Source organism: Melanerpes formicivorus, unplaced genomic scaffold (assembly GCF_026170545.1).
Source record: "Melanerpes formicivorus ecotype bairdi unplaced genomic scaffold, bMelFor1.0.p_v2 SCAF_6, whole genome shotgun sequence".
Classification (NCBI taxonomy): Eukaryota; Metazoa; Chordata; class Aves; order Piciformes; family Picidae; genus Melanerpes; species Melanerpes formicivorus.
In genome coordinates, this window is record NW_027142358.1 from 13,226,326 (window position 1) to 13,241,153 (window position 14,828).

At 46.0% G+C, this 14,828-nt stretch overlaps 2 protein-coding genes across 2 annotated transcripts in view; one reads left to right on the top strand and one right to left on the bottom strand.

Annotated features, from left to right (window-relative positions):
• SEC24C (SEC24 homolog C, COPII coat complex component) overlaps positions 1–14,828 on the top strand; it is an 85,945-nt gene that overhangs the window by 2,662 nt on the left and 68,455 nt on the right. The gene's annotated exons all lie outside the window — the stretch shown is intronic.
• Positions 5,122–14,828, bottom strand: part of SYNPO2L (synaptopodin 2 like) — a 40,448-nt gene continuing 30,741 nt past the window's right edge. The window contains 1 exon segment of the mRNA XM_068139807.1: positions 5,122–11,607. Coding sequence (XP_067995908.1) covers positions 9,278–11,607 — 2,330 coding nt within the window. The 3' untranslated portion in view covers positions 5,122–9,277.

Here is a 14,828-nt window from a genome sequence, read left to right on the forward strand (position 1 = left end):
ATATCCTGTTGGTCGTAATGCCTCAAAAACTCTCTTGAGCTCTCCTTTAACTCTCCTTCTGACCCCTCCTCAATCCATCCCAATGTCCTCTAGGTTCTCATACATAATTCCTAAAATGCCAGGCATTCAAATAATACACCAGAAAGCACAGAAGAAAAATAATTGTATGCATGAAGCAAGAAGTAGTAGAAAAACCACAAAGTCTGGAGAGCTATGTACAGATTTCTAGGGAGTAGATGGGTAATGTGTACAGGAAACCTAGTAGAATCTAATTGCAAGGAAACTAATTTCCTGATTCATTATAGAAGCAGGGTTTGGTTGCCTGCATTTGGTTCAGATTTGTACATGCAAATGAGTCACTTTCTTTAGTTCTTGTTCATTGTGAGGTGACTTTCCCTGTTTTTCCCCCTTTATACAGTTTGTTTCTGGTTCTAGAATTAAGATAACATGTCTCATTTTACTGGATTACTCAAAGACACACATATCTTTTAGCTTTTGTGTAAAGTGGAAGTCCTGCAGAAAGCATTGTCTCCCTGTTTCACATTGAATCAAGAATATATAGAATATATAGAATATAAAGAAGTATCAGGGAGCAGTAACTTTCTCTTTTTACTAGATTTTTCATTTGGTTTTGTGTATAAAACTTTCCAGTATGATTAGTAGGTTGAAAGCACAAAACATTAATACCCAGTACTGTTTGGAAGATCCTGTATAAGAGTGCTGTAATATACCTGTGAGCAATAATCAGTCTTTATACTCTGCTTGCAGTCAGGATATATATGGCGATGTCTCAGCCTAAGGTTTGCTATTATGTTCTCACTTGCATCCATATAAGCACTCTATATACCTCATATTGTGCCTGTAGCACTGCTCTTACTCTCCCTCATTCATATCTACTGTAACATCATATTGTAAGTTTTCCACTATCCAAAGAGTTGCAACCCTGATCCTCCAGAGGTTATTTTCATCTGCATGTGAAGATATTGAAACACTGGGTGAAACACAGGTCCTAAGAGTGCAGGTGAAATGTACTGCACATCACCTGAGTCTTAAACCCAGAACGAATGTAAAAGAAGGTTTATCCTATTAGTATGGCACCAGGATTTAAAGAGTGATTTGGATAAAGCAGTCCAGCCTCTGACACTTAAGCACCAAGGCACAGCTTTAACTGACACTCTCACCTCCTAATCTAATTTCACATAAAATTGTATGTCTCCATTTTCAGTTACCAGGCTGAGAACTAAATCCTGCTCCTTTCTCCTCTCTATGCAAAGTTTCTCCTAAGTGCTAGAAATGTCTAGGTCACTAATTTACAAGTGTCAGTGGTGGATCTAGCAGACTTCACTTCTGCCCTGCTATGGTGCCAGGTTCAGTGGCCTTATCCACTGGGAACATGCAAAGCCTTCAACACTGTCCCGCACCACATCCTGGTCTCCAAGCTGGTGCAGAATGGGTTTGATGGATGGACCATTCAGTGGATAAAGAACGGGCTTGACAGCCACATCGAAAGGGTGGCTGTCAATGGGTCCATGTCCAAGTGAAGGCCAGTGACAAGTGGAGTTCCTCAGGGATCAGTACTGGGACCAGTCTTGTTTGACATCTTTGTTGGCAACATGGACAGTGGCATTGAGTGCACCCTCAGCAAGTTTGCTGACAGCACTAAGCTGTGTGGTGTGGCAGACATGTTGGAGGGAAGGGATACCGTCCAGAGGGACCTTGACAGGCTGGAGAGGTGAGCCCATGACAACTTCATGAGGTTCAACAAGACCAAGTGCAAGGTCCTGAATCTGGGTTGGGGAAATCCCAAGCACCACTATAGGCTGGGCAGTGACTGGCTCAAGAGCAGCCCTGAAGAAAAGGACCTGGGGGTGGTGGTGGATGAGAAGCTCAACATGAGCCACCACTGTGCACTTGCAGCCCAGAGAGCAAATCACATCCTGGGCTGCATGAAGAGAAGCATAGCCAGCAGGTAGAGGGAAGTGATTCTCCCCCTCTACTCTTCTCTGTGGAAACCCCACCTGGAGTACTGTGTCCAGTTCTGGAGTCCCTATTACAGGAAGGATCTGGATGTGCTGGAGAGTGTCCAGAGAAGGGCCATGAGGATGATCAGAGGGCTGGAGCACCTCTCCTATGAGGACAGACTGAGGGAGCTGGGGCTATTCAGTCTGGAGAAGAGAAGGCTCTGAGGATACCTAATTGTGGCCTTCCAGTATTTAAGGAGGGCCTACAGAAGAGCTGGTGAGGGACTTTTTAGGCTGTCAGGTAATGATGGGACCAGGGGGAATGGAACAAAACTAGAAATGGGTAGATCCCTGGAGGCTTTTAAGGCCAGGCTGGATGTGGCTCTGAGCAACCTAATCTAGTATGAGGTGTCCCTGCCCATGGCAGGGGGGTTGGAACTAGATGATTCTATGATATGATCGCATATGGTGAACTCAGCCTGGGTAACAAATTATGTAGGGCTCTTGCTGTTAGCTCACCTATTCATGCTACTCGGCGCTCAATGCTTTAAATCATTAGAAGCCTTGCTTGATGAGTTGGTTTAGCTTTGGTTTGGGGTGGGGGTGCAGATTTACTTGAGTGTGGTGAAGTTTGGTGGCTAAATTCAGTCTTTGCTTGAATACTAGGAGTTTCCATTTAGGTCAGGGAGATAGCATATATGCTGTCTGTAGGACATTTTGGCACATCAGAGAGGAGCTTTTAATCACATGAAGAACTGTCTGTATCTCACTGACCACCTCCCTCTTTCCAAATATACCCTTTGCTTAGATGGCTTTAGGAACAGCCTGTACAAAGCTTCACTTTCTGTGACTTGTATCTTCAGAACTAATTTGGGTTTGCACTGCATTGTTATGCACCTAATTTCAAATGGCCTAACTTCCAATTGTTGATGTCTGCAAACCATTTCAAGAGCAGCAGGTGAGGTCTGCCTCATTGCACAGTGACAGATGGTCACAAGCAGCATCTAAGACAGGCTTCATCACCTGAGCTGGCTCTTGAACACATTTTGATCATTTGGAAGTGTGACAAAAGCATCAGTCTAGAGCTATGGTTTGGCATTTCATTTTTGCAAAGTGAGAGAATTAAACCTTCACCTTGCTCCCCTTCTCTCCTGGAGCCCAGCAGTGAAAGTATTCATAAGTAGCAGATTTCAACATGATTCAGTGTGTTCAAAAAAGAAAGTTTCAAAACTCTTGATTTGGCTTTTTCCCCCTAGTTGTTGTGGTATTATTATGATATAAATAATATATAATATTTGTTATTTTAAAATATTTCATATGTGCTGAATCTCTTCCACTTTTATGCAGAAATCAGAAGGACTTGCCAGTAATTTGTACACCACAGTGGGAGAAACAGTTAATGCTAAGCTCACTTCTACCAATAAGTGGGCTTAATGCACAATGAGATGTAGAGTTAGGACAGAAATATGTAGGATTTGATCACCGAGCTGGAGTATCTGCTAAAATATGTGGCATGCCCATGATGTGTTGCTTGCTGAAAAGCCTGTTAGGCTCCACATCCTACATGCTACCACCCAGGAATCCACTCTAAGCTGCAGCAAGCCTCTCGCCGCCAAAACTCCTTGGCATGGTGTTGGCCTTCTCCTTTGGTATGTGGGACTGAGCAACACCACATGGGAACGTCAGAAGAGAACAGATTACAAAGAAAGGATTTCTTAAGATTTTAAACTGGAGATTCACCACCACTTTGGGCGAAAGTCAAACCGCCCGGTAACTCAAAGAAGAACAGTGGCAGCATCTAGTGGCCGTTGAAGCTATAGGCCTGTACTGCCTCGGAATACTCGGGCTGTGTTTTTTGCTGGACACTTCTTCCATTGGGCATGATTGGAGATAAATGTCTCCACTAAGCACCTTGCTGTTTGCTGGTTTTAAACTACTCTATGAGTGGTTTTAAACTACTCTGCGAGTGGCACACTGAAGTCTGAGTTCATCCCTATATCCTGTTGCATAGCTCTTCTGTTATCCTTTGGCTTTGCATTGTGCCAATAACCTCAGGGATGTCTCCTGTTCCACCTTTGAAAGTCTGTTTGTCTGGCTGCTTCTGACATGATCTGCTTAAGAAATGACTCTCACTTGAGAAGGTTGTAGAGGTTAACAGGGAATTTAATCGGAGCTCTGGACACAGCAACTGACCTGCAATGTGTCAAACCATCTGGAGTAGTTCGTAATCCTACTATGTCATCTTTACTAAGCTAAACAAGATGCAGTCCTAATCTGCAGCCTGTGCATCTGTATTCTTATTTCTTAGGGAGCTGTGCTTCTGGTTGGATAGAAGCTCAGGTTTGGTATCAGCAAACATTGCTGCCCCTTTGTGTGTTTGCTGTCTGCAAATCAATCAGAAATATGTTAGATAGTCCCAAGACCCACTTCCAGACCACTGTGTAAGGAAGCCCTCCTTGAAGTTAATCTGGAAAACATTCTCAAACTAGTACCTGGACAAGTGTCCAGAGTCTGCAGTCTAATCCTATAGCTGACCCCAGCAACTCCTGTACTGTTCAGCATTTGCTGTCACTGACATGCATCTGGGAAAGGCAATTTGCTAATGTTTGTCCTAAACTGAGCACAATAAACCTCTGAGGACACAGAAATTTCAGAGACTTTAACATGAATTGGGTTAGGATTAGAGTTAGGAGTAGTTTTGGAGTCTCTCTCTATTTTCTGATTGATTTGGTATTCTGATCTCTTGGTTAATAATAAGTTGAATCATTCAGTGGTTAGGATATACCCAAGCTGACAAACTTCCATTGATACCAGATTTACAAGCAGAGGGTAGGGTTTAGATTAGAGCAGGCTGAGATGCAGGGCTGGGGCAGGACAGCTGGGGCTGGCCCATAAATTTCTTCACCGTGTCAGTAAGAGTGGCTTATAGTGTGTAGTACCAAAGGTTTGAATCTCATGGTTTTGCTTGCATGGGACTTTTTTAATGTATAGGGGGTTTAAGTCAAACTTAGGTGTTTCTATTGCTGAAACTTCGCATCCTTTTCTGGATCCCTTATATTCTCTTGGCCTTAGTAGTTTGTTGGAAGTGTTAACTGCATGTTCTATAGACATGGCAATTCCTTCTGGGCCCCATGAAAAGAAGAGGACAAAATGCCACGTGTAAAGTGCATATCACAAGTTTATTCTGCACAAACAAATGGAAAGTGACTGTAAATTGGGAACAACAACAACAAAGAAAGAAAAAGACAAGGGGGTGGGGGTGAGTGGGAAAAAAGGGCAGAAAAGAAAAAGAAACATTTCCATAAACAAAGATGTCAACTCCCTCCTTCTGGGGTCATATCTTCCACCACACAGAGTACTGGGCTGCTGGGCTCCCATTTTCAGAGAAGAAGGTGGGTAAGGGATGCTGGATATTATAGCAGAAAGGGAGCATAACTTTACAAGAGACAATCTTGGCTTGCACTGTGCTCATGTCTGGCAAGCAGTGACTCCTCATCACACCAGTTTCTTCGGATATTCTTCCTCTCAGCTGCTGCAGGATCTTGAGCTTATCTCTGGCAAGCATTCCCATATATCCAGAGGGAAAGGACTGATACTTGTGAAGCAAAGATACACCCTCATAATTGCCATAGCTGCATTGTGTAACCTGCAGCATGTTAGAGAGGAGGGATGATAGGCAGCTTTAAATTGGAGCTCATGCAACATCTTTAAATGCTTAACAAGGGAACACTGGGGTTTGGCCTACTGCTGCAGCTTATAACTTAGAAGGTAGGAGCTAAAACTTGTCAAACAACTGTTTATGTCTGTGTTTGTTCAACAGCTGAGGACTTAAAAATTTGGAGAGGCTCAAGACAAACTTACATGGTTCAAAAGTATTCCTTGCAATTTCACCTGTGACCTTTCTACCAGGCTAGCCACAATATTTTCATGAGCAGGCACTAACAGTAGTGCATGTTTCATCCTTATATCTTGGCAGGTACATCTTGGTATTATTTCTCATCTCATGCTATGTACAGCCACAGGTCTTCTTTGGGATACTCCACAAGCACTGAAGGCCTCATCTGCAACACCCTCTGCTTCTGCAGACCAAGCCTTGGTTAGCATAGGATCCAGAAAAGATCAGGAAGGGCTGAGATCCTTCAAACTACTTGTGCTTTGCTTCTAAACTTAGCTTTGAACCAAAGATGTCAGAAATGCAGGATCCCTGATGTCCTGATTATTTTCCTTGCTCTGATATTTAATATTTGTTCTCTAAAAGAACCCTTTCTTTTTTTCATATCTTTCCCATTCCATTATCAGAAATGATGGACCAAATAAAGTTATTCTACTCACTTGGGTCCTGCATCTAACATTCAACAGTATTTGGCCATCAATTTTCAGTTTTCATCAGTATCTCCCAGAAATCTGCATCAGGACCACTGAAATGTTAACCACACACAATCTCCCTTACATGCATGGACCTCTCTTTTTTCCAGTGGAATTTCCCAAGACACTTAGACCTTGTGAGCATTTACCTTTAGGGGCCTAAAGGAAAGGGACACTGAACATGATTCAGAGTTTCTGCAGTTATTTCTTCACTGTAGAATTGTCCTGAGTATCCTTTCTCTGGTCCACACAATCCCTCTCTATACCTAAGTTCAGTAATGCTTTCAGTCTGAACTAGCTTTCAGCCTCAGCTAAACTCACTAGCCACTGACAGCACCCCACAAAGAGACCAGAGATAAAGGTCTTGGAGCGCGGCTATTCCTTGAGGTCGTTCCCACAGCTTTCCTAGAAAAATTGAAGACTCCTCTTCCCATGTTTGGGAAGAATCACAGAGGTTTCAGCATGCTACCGCACACAAGATTTTTTTCCAGAAACATTAGCAAGGCAATGCAGCACAGGATGCATGAGAAAGCAATTGTACAGGTCACATTTTGAAGCATGGCTGCTTCCCTTCACCAGAGCTAAGTGGATTCTACTTCTACATCATACAACCAGGTGTAGCACTTCTTCTAACTTAGTCACCTATTTGCTCATTAACTCAAGACCTTCCTAAAGGTTTTCTCTCCACCCTCTCCCATGGCTGATGGTCTGCCAGGTGAGATGTAAGTGCTGTCCTACTCCCTCCCCAGTATGCTCATCCTGTGTTTCAGGGTCCCAAGAACGTGCATAGCAAACACAGACAGGCCTGCAAAACGAGCCCAGCCAGAGCATGAAAGATTTAAAGGCAGGATTGTGCATTACTTTTCCTTTTCTCTCATTCTCTTCCTTCCAGTCTTGTCTGGGACTAGAGCTGCTACCTAGGTTATCCAGCCCTCTTTTTCTTTGTGGGAGAGAACACATGCAAAATCTCCAAGTGCTCACAAGGAAGTATTTTAGAGCTTCCATGAAAAAGTAGAGCCTCCAGCTTTTGTGAGAAGAGCTACATGTTGCAAATCTCAGATATGTGGAGGAACATTGGCTTGGATTTAGTGTGAAACCACACTAGCTGCACTGCTTACAGACCCATTTGCACTCCTTGTCTTGTCACCAGAAGCTACAGTTTTGTACATCTACAGTCCAATCAGAGAATAGCTTCTGCTTGAAGGAGAGAACCAAGTGTAATGAGAAGACACGTCACCACCAGGGCTATAAGACTCTCATCCTGCTTCCAGCATTCATTCCTGAGGGTCTAGCAAAAGGCTGAGTAACCTCTCAGCAAGAAGAGGTGGCAAGCCCCTTCCCTGCAGATGGAGCATCTGCTGTGTTCGGAGCAAGTGCTTCAGGAGTAATACTTTATTGGTGTACCTGTAGGATCACACTGGGCTGCTACAAAAGGGGGAGCAAGGGTGAAAAACAAATGGCAGGGGGGTGTGTGAACCAGAGCACAGGTGACATGCACACACACACATTGCCTACTAATATCCTGAATTCTTCCTTGGGAAAAGGAATGTTTTCTTCTTATGCATTTAGCATAGGGATTAAGGCTGAGATTAGCCTGGGACATTCAAGGAATAACAATCCTGTTTCCCCACCATCACCAGCAAACTGAGCTCTGTATGTGTGTGTCAGTGCTGATTCTTGGGACTCTCAGAGCATTTCAGTTCTCATCATATAGACTCCAAGGATACTTAAATAACTTAGTGTGAAATTCTACTTGTGAATGACTGTCTTCCTGTCCTCCACTTCCATACTGAAAGTGTCTGTAAAGGGGCTGTTTTCCAGCTCACTACAGAGTTTTCAGTGTCTTATGTCAGGAAACATTTCCAATTTAGCCACATTTCTCTCCTAAACTGCACCAAAAAAATTATGTGCAAATGCATATTCAATCTTGCCTCCTCTTAAAGCCAACTGTACCTTCTCCCACACAATCGTCCTTTGTACTTGCAGTATCTATATCCTGTTCCAGTGGGACTAATGCTGCAGGGCCTTCCTTGTGTCAACCAGCCACTGCCTGAGCTTAGCTTTGACTTTGTGCATCCTCAAAAACTGATACTTCTTTCTACAGTTCCTCTAACTTGTGATATTTCCATCAAGTCCATGCCACACCTCTCTTCAGCAAACTGCTCCCAGACCTGATAGTCCTGTTTAGTGCCAGCTAGTATGACTCTCCTTTTCATCCCCAGCCCTGGTGACTGAAGAAACAGGCAGACATGGCCACCCTCCCATGCAGGGCACACTGCCAATGTGTGCATGTGCAAACACCTCTGCTCACTCTGCTCTCTTGCCTTCTTTGCCATGCCCCTCCAGAGAGGAGTCTGACAGAAGTACCCAGGTGAAGCCCCACTTCTGCTTTCACTCCTTGCTGAGTGTTGGCTGTGCATGGCTGTAGGCACACAGAGATGTGTGTCCACACACTGACAGGCTCAGAGAAAAGTCTAAGTAGGCTTCTGTACAGAAGCTAGGGCTTTTGTACTGTGATGGTACCTCTGATCCTTTCTTCCTGGATAGCTTTTGCCCCACCCAGTCTCCTTCCATTCAGGAGTGGCTGCAAAGCCCTTGGAAGGGAAAACCACTGCTGTTTCCATGTCCTCATGTGAGAGAACCTCTGCCATCCCCCCCACCCAGGGGCGAGTTTTGCTGCTGTGTGCAAATTTCCAGTCTCTATGTACCACACAGGTGCCTTTTCTCCATATTCTTCCCTCTGCTGTAGTCACAGCCAGTAAGTCTGTCCATGAAGCTGCACATCTGAGTCCAAGGGGAAGCTGAAGGAGAAGGTGATGCAGAAGAGGAGTAATTTTTTTTTCTCTTTTCTTCATTTTATGTAACTTATCCCAATATACTCAGCTGACATGAAAGACAAAATGAGCACTATTTCTGGAAGGGCCTGGGATGAGATGGGAGGGGTGGCTGCCTTAGTGGTGGCCAAAGCTTGGCCGCCACACATTGGCCTGCATCCCTGTTCTTGCTGCTGAGAATTTGGGCCTGGCCACCTGAAACCGAGAGGCTGAGGCTGGGTTTGGGGAAGGCCTCTGCCCCACCTGCCCAGGCTCTGGGGAGCTCTGGTATGGCTTAGAGGACTGGCTGAGCTCCACCTGAAAGGACACTGGTGTAGCAGGCACAGGAGAGGCCATTTCTGTTCTCCACACTGGCTCATCTAATGTAGTAGCCGAGCGGGGCACAAGCACAGTGGGTGCCAGGCTGGTGGAGGTTGGCATGGGAGCTGGAGTGGAGAAACGACGAATCTCCTGGGTTTTGGCTGTTTTCACAGGGACCTGCTTGGCTGCCATGAAGGATGAGCTAGCCTGTGGGGCTGGCTGACTAGGAGAATCCTGAATGCTGGGGCTTGGGGGATCTCCAAAACAGAACATGGCAGACTTTAATTGATAGGGCTGGTGCCGCATTACATCAATGACCTTAATCCCTGATTTCTGGCCTGGTGCCTTTTTCACTTTGCTCTCTGCTTTGCTAGCCTGAGATTTGCTGGCTGCCAGGGGATAGAAAGGGGAATGCATTGGGTTGTAAGCTATTGGAGGGGGAGCCCGGATGTTGGGTGAATATTTCCAGGATGAGGGTAAAGAAGGGGAGGGAGAAGGGGTCCTGGGCTTGGACTCTGGCTTTGGTGTTGTCTCCACCACAAACTTGTCCATGCGGCTCTGGCGCTTGGCAAAGAGCTCTGCCCCCTTGCCTTTAAGTTGAGGCATGTCTTGGGCCCCGTTTACCAGTCCAGCATCTTGCTGCTGAGGCTTAGGAGCCACTGGAGGTGGAGTCTTGAACTTGCGTCTGGAGGACTGCATAAAGTTGCACGCCTCAGCACCCAGGCTGAGGAAATCTTCTTCAGGCCCAGACTCAAACCCTGCCCCAGGGTGGTCACCTTTTGGCTTCTCATCCAGGTTCTGCACTAGAGACAGGAGCTCAGGGTTGGGTGAATTCTTTTTCTTCTCCTCAATCTTACTGAACATGGGTTTCTTGTTGCCCCGCCGGCGAGCCTCCTGCAGAATGCCTGTGCGGGGAGCTGGCACAGCAATCCTCTGCTCCCTGGAAGTTAAGGGCTCAGAAGGAGGTCGTGGCGTTGCTGGTGAGACAGCAGGAGAAGGCTGCTTTGGTATGGGGGAACTGCTTATCATGTGCTGTGATGGTGCTGGACTAATATACAAAGAAGAAGAGGCTGTTCCAGGGATTTGCACTGTGGAGGCCACCTCTCCTCCTGGTTTTGAGGGAGCTGACAGAAAGATAGAGGTGCTGGATGTCCGGGCAGTGTTGGGAGAAGGCTTAGGCTCTGGAGCACTTTCTCCCTCTTTTGGTTGTGAGTCCAGGAGTGGTGTTGGCCTTCCTGGTGCAGGAATATACAGAGATGTAGAAGAGCTGACTGGACCATGGTGTGTTGGCACTTCTGCATTGGCAGGTGTTCCTGGAGCCAGAGGTGAGAAAGGGGGTGCCGTTGTGCTTTGGCCACCCAGATTTTCACTAGGCTTTTTAGGTGCAGATGGCCTGAAGATGACAGAGGATGTTGCTGGACGTTGGCCAGAGAAACCAGGAGTAAAGGGCCTTGCAGACCTGTTGAACATGCTTGTTGAGCTTGCAGAGAAGGGGTCAGGGTTGCCTGGGGGAGGTGGGAAGGAAGTGAGGCTAGGGGCAACCAGGAGCTGAGTGGGGAGGTTGGCTGGCTGCTTGTTGGGCACTTGCACACCCTCCAGGTGGATGCTGAGGGGCACACTGCTTGCCTTCTGTGGCACAGGCATATCTCCGTTCACCGAGTTATGCTGTGGCTGGGCAGCTGAGGCAAGCTGAGGGCTGTTCTGCACTGAGACTTTCTCAACTGTGTACTTCCCAGCCCGTTCCCTCTGCTGCTCAAATAATCGTGCTCCTTTACCTGAGGCCTCACTCAAACCTTTTTGCTTCTCCTCCTTCTGTTCAGAGTCAGACTTGGACTTTTCAATATCCAGGTAAATGTTGTCACAGTCTGAGTGATTAGTTAGGCTTCGGGCATCAGAGAAACCTTCCTCATCAAATTCAGACTCACTAGTTGGAAAAACTCCGTCTTCTTCCTCGTAGGAGCGGTCTTCGTCAACACTCCCAAAGCTTACTAATGTATACTTCTTAGCCCTCTGCCTGCGCTTCTTGAACATCAGTACCCCTTTGGAGTGGGGGTTGGGTGCATCTGTCAGCAGGGATGCAATGGTTCTGCACTTGGTTTTGGCTTCTTTCACATTCTTCTCTTGGATGCTCTCGTGGCGGTGGAGCTCTGCAAGAGAAAAAAGGAGACAAGCTTAGAGCTCAGCAAAAAGCAGGGTGGGCAAAGATGAATGGGGATATAGATATAGGTATTCTAGTGCCCATACCGGGAAACACATTGTCACCCCCTGCCCTTTTTCTTTCCTGCTTTTGCTGATAGTATCTTTAGGAACTTCTGATAGAAATCCAGGTGCAGTTTTCTCTTTCTCTGCACACATAATAGAAATCCATTCAGGTATGGGGAGGGAACTCCCCCCACTTTGATGGCCAGTCTCTGTCTCTTGGTCAGACATGGTATTTTCTATTTCTGAAGCATGTGCCAGGTTGTATCTCACAGCATTTTTATAGTGCATGCTCTTGCTTGTGGGAATTTTTACCATGTACATAACACCCTTAAGGTGGAGCCCTGCTTTTTGTAGGCCTTCCTTCTACCTTATGGAGGATGCGTGTGCACAATAGGAAAGTCACTCTGCAGGCACAGCTGGGCTGTTTCTGCTCTGGGCCTTATAGTGCCAGCCACAAAGTCAGAATGTCTTGCAGCAGCATTGTGTGTAGGGCTGTTTGCTGCTCTCTGCAGCAGCCCTCTAACAGCAGGAGGCATATTTTCACCCTTGCTATAGTCCCTTGCCTGTGTCCCCTGCCCAGCAAGGAAGAGCATTTGCTTCTGAGCAGGAAGCCCAGACCCCACGACTGATCAGCCAGGCCAGAACCAATCCACTTATACAGGTTTGCCCAGAAAAGCCAACACCTATTGGGACACTGGCATGGAACTGTGGAATGATAATGTTCCACCTGCTCTGCCAGCCCAGTGGTCAGTAAAGCCCCAGGGAGGAATGCTGAGTTCTCTGCCTCGTGTGCAGGGACAGCAGGGGGTGAACAAGATTCATTAGTAAAACCAAACTCAGTTGCCCTAAGGAAAGTGTGGACATGCTTTGAATCAGTGTTCAAGTGACAGAAGTCAGCACTAAACTTATATAGAAAAAAAACCCACATACCTAAACCATTGTAGGCTTTCAGATAGCTTTGAGATGGATGTGTTTTTTCTTGAGTCTAGGAATGTACACCTTATCAGTAACTGAGAGAGACCAGGCAGGATTTGGCTGGATATGTTGAGAAGTGTTTGAAAAGACTGTTTGCTAGCATACACCTATTGTACGCTTTGCTTAAGCACATGTCAATAGAAAGTTAACTGATTAGAGTGTGACAACACTGCATTAGAAAAATGTATGTCAACTGTGAGTAATAAAAGTCTGCACTTGTAACATCTTTGCCTGCAATGCTTTCGCAATAAACATATTGGCTTGGAACTGTATGCAGAGACCGTGCTCGTGTCGCCACAAACCATAGACCCATTTCTGATTCTTTCATTCCATTCTTTTCCTTACTCCTATTGTCTTTTTTTCCCTCCAGTATGATAGTACAGATGAAATATCTATCCAATGCCTGCACTTGATAATTTGTCCAAAAAATAAATGTGTAGCACCTTATCCAGCCCTGATATTTTCAAGAAAGAGGTACAAAATTATGCCCTGCTGGAGAGGAAAGAAGAGGAGAGAGGAGCTGTAGGTAGTGCTAGAGCACAGTGTTAGCTCCAGAGAAGATGGAAGCTGCTCAGTCCTCTCAGGATCTCATTTCTGGCCTTTTATCACAGAGCATTCATTCAAATGGGACCTGCTAATGTGACAAGTGGGTGGCAGAAAGCTTAGCTAAGGATACTTGTTTTCATGAGGGCTGCAGGTGTTGCCTAAAACCTGGCTAGACTGCAAAATTATGGCAGGTGTCATCATTCCATACTGCACCCATGTAACCACAGCAGAAAGAGCTTCCCTCTCTAAACCCGTGTTGAAAGATGCTGATTGGCAGAGTAGTCATCTTTCCAGAAAGCTTAAAATAAATATGAGACTCTTCCCAAGGTTTGTGGCCATTCCATACTGCATGCTGCTACTTTGGGATTTCAGCAAGAGGACTTCTCTTGTTTGAGATCAGTTTATATGGATGCACAGTCCATTCCTCCCCTTTGCACCCGAAAAACTGGGAGCAGCAAAAGCAGTGCCGAAAAAATGGCTCACTGTTTGTACTTGCACTTGTAAAGTGAAGGTTCTCTACAAGTCTTTCCTTACAGAATGACTCTATCTTGCTGAACCAAGCCTAAAGTAGCGTCCAGATTTTTGTGGGGACTTAATGCTCTTCAGGACAGTGTAGACATGCCCTCAAAGATCTTCATGACAGAAATGAGCTACAATCCCTAAAGATTTGTCCATTTCACTTAGAAGTCTGCATGCATGTGTCTCTGGGGGTTGTTCACAACGGAGGAAAGAAACAGGGATTTCTTTCTTGCTACAAGCTACTACACCTCACCTGGCTTGTATTTTGCTTCTAAATTTACAAGGAGGGCAAGCAGCATTACAGAATCTTAGCCAAGTGCAGAATAGGTGAACTCTGGCCCTTGAGTGGTTCACAGGAGGGTTTCTGGCATCAGGAGTTAACAGCTGGGAACCTACACCTCCCAAAGTGTCCATGCAGCCACTTCTGACAGCAGAATACCATAAAAGCACTCAACTCTAGAGTCTGGGCTGTCAGAGAAAATATAGCAGTAGACACCATTGGCTGTGCCTTCACCAGCTCATGGTCCTGGCTCAGCATTAGCATCCATGTACAACTTTGCTTGGAAGTTCCTCTGAACTGCCTGATGCTCTGAAGTAGCTGGCAAATAAGGTCCCCTGGGATCTGCTACTCACCTACTTCTTCCTACTTTCTCCTCATCAAAGGTAAAGCACATACCTAATTATTCCAATCCTCCAAACAGAAAAATCATCATGCTATTTAAGATACAGTCTCCCACAACGGTTTAAGAAAAAAAAGAAATCTTTCTGAGATGACTTGCTGAAGGCAAAGAGCAAGAGTGAAATCAGAATAGGCAAAACAATAGGGAGAGGAGAGGAGAGGAGAGGAGAGGAGAGGAGAGGAGAGGAGAGGAGAGGAGAGGAGAGGAGAGGAGAGGGAGAGGGAGAGGGAGAGGGAGAGGGAGAGGGAGAGGGAGAGGAGAGGAGAGGAGAGGAGAGGAGAGGAGAGGAGAGGAGAGGAGAGGAGAGGAGAGGAGAGGAGAGGAGAGGAGAGGAGAGGAGAGGAGAGGAGAGGGAGAGGGAGAGGGAGAGGGAGAGGGAGAGGAGAGGAGAGGGAGAGGGAGAGGAGAGGGAGAGGGAGAGGGAGAGGGAGAGGGAGAGGGAGAGG